General features: G+C 39.7%; 1 protein-coding gene across 7 annotated transcripts in view; it reads right to left on the bottom strand.

Annotated features, from left to right (window-relative positions):
- The window catches only part of PRUNE2 (prune homolog 2 with BCH domain), a 112,198-nt gene that overhangs the window by 19,363 nt on the left and 80,802 nt on the right, over positions 1-12,033 (bottom strand). For all 7 annotated transcript variants that reach the window (XR_015732238.1, XR_015732237.1, XM_034410202.3 and 4 more), the window contains exons 10-11: positions 1,799-1,875; positions 410-610 (exon numbers count right to left, since the gene is read on the bottom strand). Coding sequence is in view for 5 of the 7 variants with exons in the window: in XM_034410202.3 (XP_034266093.2) it covers positions 410-610; positions 1,799-1,875 (278 nt within the window). In the remaining 2 variants the exon portion in view is untranslated. The remainder of the gene's footprint in view (positions 1-409; positions 611-1,798; positions 1,876-12,033) is intronic.

The following is a 12,033-nucleotide window of genomic DNA, read 5'->3' as shown; positions in this document are numbered from 1 at the left end:
TTGGAGTTAGATACTATATAAGTATCATCCAGAATGTATCCTCCAAAGTTTATACTTGCATCTGGAATCTTTAAAAATAACTCAACTAGAAATACTATTATTCTTAATATTACAATTTTTCTTGCTATCCAATTAAACAGATATACCATTTAATATTTCAAAACTATTGTATGCAAATAACCAACAGCTGGCTCTACAATTTGATAACAATCTATATTACACACACACATACACACATATTGGTGTGTTCTGCTTTTCTTTAGAGCTGTTCATTCTTATACTGCATATTTGTCTTCATGAGCTGACAGAGAAAATAATAAAATTTCATGCCAAAGTGTTCAACCCTGCCCCCAATAAAGACACACAGGTAATCACTGCAAATTTACTTTTACCAAATTAAACTCATTACCATGTCCAGCATATTCTAAAGAATCTCCTTCGTCTGGTGTGTCCAGATCATCTACATTAATATCAATTTCATCTGGAGTGTCCAGGTTATCATCAGAAAGGACAGATCCTTCACTCTGGTCCAAAGAGAGATTGATATTTGGAGCAGTGAGCTTTATTCTTCTGGGATGAGAGCCATTAAGGTCTAGCGAATTGGGAGGTTCTGAATAAGCACAAAAAGAGAAGAATCTCTGTTTTAGGGTAAAACTATTATTCCAAATAGCATTTAAATTAATTTGACTTTTGAAAAATTATTCAACCTGTCTCATAGTTGTATGTGACTCCAGAAAACAAGAAATAGGCCTAGGTGAAGTGGGCTTGGACCTGGATGAAGAGCTTCATGATATGGAAGGAATGAGGTACCAACCTGAGCTACCCTTGACAAGGATCTTCTCCCCATTACCAGGATAAATTACACCATTTGTTCTGATGGATGAATCCATTTCAGAGAGAAGAGGAACAAGATTCTTTTTGTTAGCACAAAAAGGCAATGTATGTTTCAATTAGGTGCTTCTCACTGCTACATCTCCCTTGACAGGTATTTGTCTTGAAGTCCCCATCAGCTACAGCAAGAACCAGTGGAAGCAATGAAGGACCAAAGTGAAGTAACACAGCCATTTCATCCTTAGAAATGCATGGGCTGCTTCACTGCAACCTTCATTATCGCAAAGCATTCTTATGAAGACCTGGACCCAATATTTAATAGCAGATACAGAAGATACTGTATTTACAATTCAAGTAAGGATAACATTTCAATTGGAGCAGAATGCTGTTGCCAGCCAACCTATGTCTATTTTTGTTACTTCTGATAAGGCATCAGTTCCCCTCTAATTAACAGAACAAATATGAAGATTTTATACACAACTGTAAAAAACCCCTTTCCTGGTTCTAATGGTATACTTTTCCTGAAACATGATTACTCAAATCCTAGGCAGTTGTCATTTATATCTTCCTGGTCTTGGATATAATGCAATGGCTGAGGAATAATCTAATATGTCAAAGACTTCTTTTCTAACTGATGACACCTTAGGCAGCAATTTTAATTGTGTTGTTTTCACTGGTAAATAGAAGCTAAATCTGTACAGGCTGAAGTGAAGAAAGTGCAGTGTAGCTAATTATCATATGCAGCAAGTTCATTTGCAGCCTAATGAAATTAAGCAGCGTAGAAAGTAGATGAGAACTGCAAATGATGATCAAGGGAACCATGGAATTAATTAAATATCAAAATTAAACCATTTTTATCCCAAATAAATATTATCAGTCACAGTACAGAAATAGTTCACTCAGTGAATAATTAAATGCCCCAGGAGAGAATGAAACTTTTAAGAAGCCAATTAAAATGTACACTCACCAGGTCTCATCTCTATTGCAGTAGAATCTAGCATGGCCTCATTAAGGATATCCATTCCCACATCCTCTGGTACCAATCTAAAACATCAAGACAAACACATATGTTGTTGTTTTCTGTATTTGAAGAATCAAAGCACTCTAAGTAAAGATTTAACTGTTCTCTGTCTGCCCAAGGGGAAACAGATGCAGAGACCTGAAGAAGTTTGAAGAGAATTTGGCTTTGCTGAAAGAATAGAGACTTTTTGAGATGATTAAGTTTCAAAAGAGATTATGCTGTCTCCAAACTTCAATATTTGCATGCAAAATTAATTATATTTTTTCTGACAATGAAAACAAATCCTGACTTGGAAAATTCTGCCACAAATGAGAATTGTGTTTTGTTCTGAGCTTACAGAATATCCCTGCCAGTTGTTTCTTCCCACCCTTCACTTTGTACAGAATAATAATAACATTATTCCAACCATTATGCTCAGTTGTAGTCTCCATGGAGATCTAATGTTAAACAAGACACACATCCTCTCCATATGCACAATGCATCCATGTGTTAACATTTCTCCAGCTACACCATCTACACCTGCAGCCTTATCAAATGCAAATCTTGCATGGGAGCATGCTCATCTTTTAGTTGAAGCAGCAGCCAGCGTCCAGACTGCTTACCTAAATAATGGATTTACCAGTTATTTCATGTTACTGTCTGAATGAAAAACTCGTCTGTGGCATCAAATTCCACTAAACCCAGATTTAACTTACTATTTGATTGTACCTGGATCCAAACTGAGAGCTATTGCTGAAGACCTTGAACTTTTCTAAATAAATAAGATCACTTTATAAACTCAATAAATTAAGGTTTTCAGAGATTTATGCCCACTAGGATTTTGTGATAAAAACTATTACAGATTAATGGGCATTTTTAGATTCTTAACATAAAATCAGCCTTGGTTCATGCCCAAGGCCTATCTAATCCAACAATCTTTTTGATGGTAACCCATCAGATGCCTCTGGGAAGTGTCAAGCTGTTGCTGAAGGCTCAATAATTCTTAATATCAAAATATATAGGCAAGATATTTATCAAAAAAAATGTAATTTTTTTTAAAAAAGTAAATAATGCCTTTATATAAATCATCTTTGTATGTCATAAAATGCACTCTTTTAACCTCAGCCTTCCCTAGTTACCATTTGTTTTTTAAAGTCCTTAAAAAGTTCTCATTGCTCAACTAGCTTAACTCTAAAAGCCAATCCTTCCCTTCCATGCTGAAAACTCCACCACCTCTCCAGCTCTTCAAATCCTTTATTTTTTTAAATATTATTTTGGAATAATCCAAGGACTATTTAAAAACAAATGATATATAATGGGTGAAAAAAATTACCTGACCAAAAAAAATCTTATCTATTGTAACACATTTTTTCTCTGACTACCTAAAGAAATTGTGAGTCTTTATTTAACTTTCACAAAACTTTTCCAAAGACAAGATGAACAGAGTAAAAATAAAATAAGCCTTGCTCCCAGTCAGATTATTGTAAGATTCCTTAGTTTATGAATTCTAATGTGACTCCCTTCTCTTTTCTATAGAAGATCAAGATGACACCATGTCATAATCATTCACCTGGAAGAAGAAAGAGAAAAGCTAAAGCAAGAAGACAATTTGAATTATGCCAGTAGCAAGATAATTTAGAGAAATAAATGTAATTGTTACACAGAAAAAGGAAAGCACTTGATACAGGAGAACTACTATAGATATAAATGCTAGGCTTTTGGGAGAAAACGTTTCACATAGGTTTAGCTTATAACAGGAATCTTTTAAGATGCATCATATGTTTAATGGCCTGGACTCTCCAAACTCTAGGGCCACACTTTACTATATGGTCCTTCAACTGATTTATATAGTGCATTTTATTCTTTAAACATCTCACCTGCCCCGTTTTGACTCACCAACTTTATACAAACACAATTTTCTCAGTCTTTCCCTTTCTCTCAGACCATTTACTTCCTTTATGCATTTTATTTTTGCACTGTGGATCTCATTCACTCTCTCTGTATGACAGGGAGTCCTCAGTTAATGTACAGAGAGTCCTCAGTTAATTATCATAATTGGGACTAGCAAGTCTGTTACTATGTGGTAAAGTTAAAAATCACATGTCCAAGCTGACTTATGACAGCAATTCTGGTTGTGATCATTAAGCAAACTGTGAGCAGTTGTTAAATGTGACATCATAGGACTTGAGTCCCTACATGCTTCTCCACTGACTTTGCTTGTTGGAAGTCAGCAGGGAACATCAAAAATTGCATTACAGCACCACAAGATACTGAGGCCATCACAACTGTACAAGAGTCCAAATGCAAATCATGTGACTCGGGGACAAGTGATAGCAACAACACTGAGGGCTACTTATAAGTGTTCTTGATCATCACTGGCATAATTTTGAATGGCCACTGAACCAGTAGTTCCTAAGAAAGGATCGTCTGTACTTCTTTCATAATTGTAGTGAATGTAGAGGAAGTCCATTTCAAAAGGTTCAGACGCTGAAAATGTTAGGGAACTTAATTCATCCAGGAGTTGAGTCTGTAGAATCAAACACTGAGGAGCCAATCAAAAAGAAGGAAGGTTCTCCTCTCATATGTATTTTTTTATATGAAGAAGCAATAATCTAGCCTATGAGCCTAGCTAAATTGAGATATGTCAAGAATTTTGAATTGGACAGCCCAATAGCTTGATTACTCAATTCCATCAATATTGCTCAATATTCCATCAATAGGAGATCAGAGTTTAGCTCAACAGCTACTGATGTTCCGGTAATTCTGTTGATTGTCAACCCAGTTACCAATGCCTTGGTAGCCAAGGTGAACCAGTTAACTCCACAGTGACAAATTATGACAGCAGTTTTGATGGAAACACAAGATATAGGCCCCTTACAAAGTACCCAACAAAGATGGTGAGAGTCAAAGCAAATACAGATTTCAGAAGCTGAATCCATGAAGCTGGAATCCAGTAAGATCTGTCCAAGACAAGCACTATAGCATGCAAGGTTTATGTTTATATCGTGGAGAATTTTTTTCACTCCATGAGAACCCCTCTTCTTCTTCACATGAGCATTTTATGAGTAGATGCCATACATGCTCCAGATATGACTTTTTGAAAAAGGAGATCCCAGCCAACCACAGAAGCTAAAGCTTCTCTAGGAATTAAACAAATTCCTGACATGTAGAGCTTCACATAAAAATTCAGTCATTCCTACCCGAAAGATCCAGACTGTTGGTAGAGTACAATTTACAAGCTTTAATAAGGTTAGGGCAGTGCCATAACAAGTTCACTAAATTATCCATCTCTATCACATAGGCCTCACTATAGAAGTATTCTAAGATATTTTAGCTCGTGTGTCCACAAGTGAAGCCCAGAGCAGGATATCTGTTTCCTGAAAAGAATGCACTGATAACAAGGGTCAGTGCATCATACCATTTTTAGATGCCTGCATGCATTAGACCTTTTTCCTTTCACATTTACTCCAGAGTCTTACTGTCAAAAAAATTTCTTCTCTCAGCTCAGAGTTAGTTTTGCATTCAGATACATTTTTCCTGCATCCTTATAACGTAACTTCAAGATAAACATAATTATATTTACTATATCAATGCTACAAAAATCCAGATGACTACTGGTATATATATATATATATATAGTATATGGTATATAGTAGCAAAAGGATTAAGATGGATAAAATATATTCCAAGATTTTATCCAGCTTATTGCAGGAGAGTTACAATAGGCCTAAACACTACGATCTAGATTAGGGGTATCAAACTCAAGGCCTGTAGGCCTGCCCCAGCCCGCAGGGGTGTTTAGATCTGGCCTGTGGAGCCGCCCTGAAAACAACAAACGACCAGCCCGCAGTGCCTCTGTCAGCGAAAACAGAGCTTGGGAGGGCTGTGCGCAACCCTTCCGGGCTCCATTTTCACTGGCAGAGGACTGCAAGAGGCCATCGGGGCCGAAAATGAAGCCTTGACAAGTGATGTCGAGGCTGTGGCCCACCCTGGCCACAGCTCCCTCAAGGTCAAACACAACCCTGATGCGGCTCTCAATTAAATCGAGTTTGACACTCCTGATCTAGATAATGAAATGCAATTCAGTTTTTTTTTATTTCTTTACAGTCCAAAACTTTAAAATTTTACAAGTATAACAGTACAATAGTATATCAGATATCAAATATAAAAAGCAATAAACTTGTATAGGAAAGCCTGAAACAATGCAAAAAATCATCAGGTTGATTCTATAAGCCATAACTACCTATTATAAATTTGGGAAACAGCTGAGGCTTGATCTTGCAGGGGGAAAAGAGTATTTCCTGCTCAGAAGAACAGTTAAAATTTCTGACAATTGAAACTGTGAGTGCTGGCCTCCACTGACTATATAGCAAGCACTCTAACGTAGTGTGAAAAATAGAGGCAACCATTTTATATGAACATATTCAAATATGGCTTTCATAGGGAATGTAGGGTATCTGTCAACTGCCACCCTAATAGATAATTGGCCAATTTGGGTCAAAAAGGAAAGCCTCCAATGTGATATGCATAGGATGCTTAAGCAGAATCTATAAATGAAACAAACAGTGGTGATATTTGAGCTATAATTTAAATAGAAAATTCTGGTTCTCTCTTTGAAGGTCTAGGTCAGGAGTGAAATCCAGCAAGTTCTGACAGGTTCTGGAGAACCAGTAGTGGAAATTTTGAGTAGTTCGGAGAACCGGTAGTGGAAATTTTGACTAGTTCGAAGAACTGGCAAATGCCACCTCTGGCTGGTCCCAGAGTGGGGTGGGACTGGAGATTTTGCAATATCCTTCCCCTAGGAGTTGGGAGGGAATGGGGATTTTGCAGTAGTCTTCCCCTGGAGTGGGGCAGACATGGAGATTTTGCAGTATCCTTCCCATGCCACACCCACCAAGCCACGCCCACAGAACCAGTACTAAAAAAATTTGGATTTCACCACTGATCTAGGTCCTAAATCTTCTGCTTTAGACTAGCTATATTTTTGTCAGAATTTAGATAGTATCAGGAAAGTGAGCTGAATTAAGATTGGTTTGTTCTCTTAAGAACAACTAAATCCTGATAAGGTAAAGTGAACCAAGGATGTTCTCCAAAGTTGTTTCAGCCAGGACCTATGACAACATAGACTCCACACATCCTGAAGAAGATAGAGCTAATTCTATTTGAATAAGAGAGAGTTAAGAGTGGAATGTGAAAAGCGAGTTATTGCCTTTAAGAACTTATACTGAATAATTTCTAAACTGGAAGTATCCCTACAGATACTCATCTGTGTACTATATAGAATCTGAATGAGTACTTGGGTAGAACAAAACAAGATATTGGCTCCCCACCCCCCACCCCACAGCCATTGTGATTCACAAAACGTGTTTTATGATTTACCATTATAGGTGAATCTAATTAAAACTGGATAACAAGTCTTGGCTTAGTAAAATGTGTGAACCTAGATACAATTTCATGCAAAACAATGTTGTTTTTAAATATGGATGGGTTAATACATTGCACTTTACCAAAACCAAACAATTTAGGGCTTAGCACCACAATATACCTCTAGCCCATGTAAGAACAAATCTTAAGTGAATCTTTTACAAGCAGAATCTCAGAATGTCAGTAAGGCTTATTCCAAGGTTAAAACTTTCATCTTAATTGCGCTATGCGCTATGCAGCTTTTCTCTCTCAAGCTGAAATCCTGGATATATTTAGTTAAATGAAACTACAGTAGACTTCACTTCTGCACGAATATGCATAGATCTGTTATTCACTCAAAAACAAATTTGCACAACATGCTAGACTAGACTAATGAGGTTATATAACTGTTTCAGAAGACTATAGATACCCAAGCACAGTCTTAATATGCTGTGTAAACTAAGGCATTATGCTACCTAGTTAGTTTTATGCATAATATAGGCATAACATATTATACATATGTTATGTATGCAAATCTATATGTGTATGTATAATACACATGTCATGTATATAATATATATTTTGTATATATAATATTCACAATGCTTAAAATAATTTAGAAATATAATCTAAACAAGGTTGAATATAATATTGCTACATTCACATTACATGTTATGCACAAAACAAACTATCGTTATAATGCCTTAGTATATATATATATACTGCTCAAAAAAATAAAGGGAACACAAGCAGAAGACATCCAACATCTGAATGAATGAAATAGCCTTATTAAATACTTTGTTCTTTACATACAGTAGTTTATACTTACTTACTTAATTTGATTTATATACCACTCTGCTCCCGAAGGACTCAGGGCGGTAAACAGCCAAACAGTAAAAATACATAGGTACAAAATTTTAAAAAAAGTAAAATCGAATTAAACAATTTGGCCCAGACAGATTAAAACATCCCAATCATTTAAAAACCGATTAAAATTTGCATAATTAAAAAGAGGGAAAAGATTAGGCCAGGCCCGTCTGGTGGAATAAAAAGGTCTTAAGAGCACGGCGGAAGGTGCGCAGATCCAGGATCCTCTGTATCTCCGGGGGGAGCTTGTTCCAGATAGTAGGTGCCCCCACAGAGAAGACTCTCCCCCTAGGGGCCGCCAGTCGACATTGTTTGGCCAATGGCACCCGGAGGAGCCCCTCTCTATGAGAGCGTACCGGCCGTGTGGTAGTAGGCGGTCCCGTAAATAACCAGGTCCTAAGCAATGTAGCGCTCTAAAGGTGGTGACCAAAACCTTAAATGCACCCGGAAGACCACCGGGAGCCAGTGCAGCTCGCGCAGGAGAGGTGTTACATGGGAACGCCATGTCGCTCCCATTACCACCCACGCAGCCAACTCTGCGCCAGTTGGAGCCTCTGGGTGCTCCTCAAGGGGAGCCCCATGTAGAGAGTGTTACAATAGTCCAGGCGGGAGGTGACGAGGGCATGAGTGACCGTGCATAGGGAGTCCCGATCCAGAAAGGGACGCAACTGGCGAATCAGGCGAACCTGATGAAAAATCCTCCCGGTCACGGCCGTCAAATGCTCTTCTAAAGACAGCCGTGAATCCAGGAGGACGCCCAAGTTGCGAAACCTCTCCGTGGGGGCCAATGATTGCCCTCAATAGTCAGTGATGGCACCAATTGACTATATCGGTACGTCGGAAACCACAGCCACTCGGTCTTGGATGGGTTGAGCCTGAGCCTATTTCTCCCCATCCAGATCTGCACGGCCTTCACGGGACATCACTTCAAGGGCATCATTGGGGTGGTCCGGGGTGGAGATGTACAGCTGGGTGTCATCAGCATACTGGTGGTACTTCACCCCGAAACCACGGATGATCTCGCCCAGCGGCTTCACATAAATGTTGAACAGGAGGGGTGAGAGGACCGACCCTTGCTGCACCCCACATATGAGGGGCCTCAGGGTCGACCTCTGCCCCCCTGTCAACACAGACTGCAACCGGTCAGAGAGAAAGGAGGAGAACCACTGCAACACAGTGCCTCCCACCCCTAACTCTTCCAACCGGTGCAGCATGATACCATGGTCGATGGTATCAAAAGCCGCTGAGAGATCGAACAGGACCAGGACAAAGGAGCACCCCCTGTCCTGAGCCCTCCAGAGATCATCTACCAACGCAACCAATGCTGTTTCCGTGCTGTACCCGGGCCTGGAATGGATCCAGATATGTCATTTCATCCAGGTGCTGGGAGAACTGTTGCACAACCTCTCAACAACCTTCACCACAAAGCGAAGGTTGGAGACCGGACAATAATTAACCAACATTGCCGGGCCCAGGGAAGACTTCTTGAGGAGAAGCCTCACCACCACCTCTTTCAAGGCGGCGGGAAAGTCACCCTCACCCAACGAAGCATTTATAATCCCCTGGAGCCAGCCTCGTGTCACCTCCCGGGAAGTCAGCACTAACCAGGAGGGATATGGGTCTAATAAACAAGTGGTCGCATTCAGTCTGCCCAGAATCTTGTCCACGTCCTCAGGGGTCACAGGATCAAACTCATCCCAGATAACATTCTCAAGACCTGCCCCAGTCCCTGCCCCAGTCCCTATACAGTGCTCAAACAACTAAAGGGAACACAAAACTACTGTATGTAACGAACAAAGTATTTAATAAGGCTATTTCATTCATTCAGATCTCGGATGTCTTCTGCTTGTGTTCCCTTTATTTTTTTGAGCAGTGTTATACAGGCCATCTATGGAAAACATAGCCAGTTTAGATTTTGCACCAGTCACTCTCTATTAGCCCTAGGAAGAAAAAAATGACAAACTTTTTTGAAAATGCTGCAAGAAAACTTCAGACAACGTTGAGTCAAAGGAGCAACAAAAAAAACCTCTTTTACTTATAGTTTACATTAAAATCATGTGACTAGACCTAATTAATCTGATAACCTACAGGGAGCTATAATTCACTAGATACGATCTATTTCATTTTATGAACTTGCCACACCAATGTAGATACATACACACACACTACTTAATCAACAAATTATAATTAAAGTATTCCATGTAAAGAATAAGAGCCAATTTGGTGGTTAAGGAGCCAGACTAGAAACTGGGAGACTGTGACTTCTAAGCCCTACCGTAAGCACGAAACCAACTTCTTTGGGCCAGACACTCTTTCTCAGCCCTAGGAAAGAAAATCAATGGCAAACCACTTCCGAACAATTTGACAAGAAAATTTCAGATATTAGTCCAAGGAATCCTGATTGAATCTGTCCCCTCCCCCAAATTGTAAAAAATGCCTTACCTTGGACAAATTTCTTAGCATGGACATTTTAAATCATGTTTCGGTATCCACAATCAATTGCTGTAGTAGAAAAGCTCTGTAAGCACATGTTTTTATATGCCGTACAATATGGTGTGTAAATATTGTCTGCTAATGTTTGCACTACAGCTGAAGGGGAAAAAATCATAACTAATAATGACTGCTATTTTTGACTTGCTTATAATCTAAAGGAGACTTTTCCAAACTTGGCATTCTGGTCATATTTTGAGCTTCGGTTTCCACAATACTAACAAGTACTGCCAAATGGTCACACTGCCTGGGAAACCATGGGAGCTGTAGTATAACAGAAGGCAAAGCTTCTGCTTCTGTTAAGCTTCCTTAAGAAATCCTTTTCCTGGCTTCCTTTATCTTGGCCACAATGATGGCTTGATGTTGTGTCTGGACAGGGTTTAATTTACTACCAACCTTGACTGGAAGATTTCTGAGTTTTGGATGGAAGGGAAGGAGGGAGGGAGGGAGGGAGGGAGGGAGGGAGGGAGGGAGGGAGGAAGGAAGGAAGGAAGGAAGGAAGGAAGGAAGGAAGGAAGGAAGGAAGGAAGGAAGGAAGGAAGGAAGATCACAGATTTATTATGTTTAATTATTTATTCAACTTAGATAGTGTCCATCTAGCCTAAGGCTTACAATCATTAAAAAGCTGATAAAAACATTAAAATATCAAAGGAATAAATAGCTTAAAATTAATAAAGATGGGGGGAAAGTAGCAATTTACGGGACCGCCTACTACCACAAATAGTCTCCCACCGGCCGGTATGCTCTCATAGAGAGGGGCTCCTCTGGGTGCCATCGGCCAAACAGTGTCGACTGGCGGCCCCCAGGGGGAGGGCCTTCTCTGTGGGGGCACCCACTATCTGGAACGGGCTCCCCCGGAGATACAGAGGATCCCAGATCTGTGCACTTTCCGCCGCGCTCTTAAGACCTTCCTATTCCAGCAAGCTGGCCTGGCCTAACCTTTTCCCCTTTTCTTTTAAATTGAAAATTTTAAATCTGTTTTTAAATTATTAGGATGTTTTAAATTTGTCTCGAGCTAAATTGTTTAATCTGGTTTTATTTCTGCTTTTAAATTTTGTATTTATGTATTTTATTTTGTGCCTGTTCACCACCCTGAGTCCTTCGGGAGTAGGGCGGTATATAAATCTAATAAAACAAACAAACAAACAAAACAAAACAAAAGGTAGGGAAAGTGGGATCTTATGTTAGTCTGTTAACCACCTGCAGAATGATGTACCCCCACTGGGGCCCCAGGCCAGCTGGCAAAGCCAGGTCTTCAGGCCCTTTTGGAAGGCCAAAAGGAGTCTGTGGCTCTCACCTCGGGGAGGGGGGGCATAATGTACCAGAGAGCAGGAGCCATGTAGAAAAGGCTCTTCTCCAGGACCTTTTCAGCTGGAATTCCATGACCAATGGAGTCCATAGCATGCCTTTTCTCCCAGCATGAGTGTGGTGGACCAATTTCT

This window comes from Pantherophis guttatus, chromosome 2, assembly GCF_059756535.1.
Source record: "Pantherophis guttatus breed Tessera chromosome 2, ASM5975653v1, whole genome shotgun sequence".
NCBI lineage: Eukaryota > Metazoa > Chordata > Lepidosauria > Squamata > Colubridae > Pantherophis > Pantherophis guttatus.
This window is presented reverse-complemented; position numbering and strand designations above follow the sequence as displayed.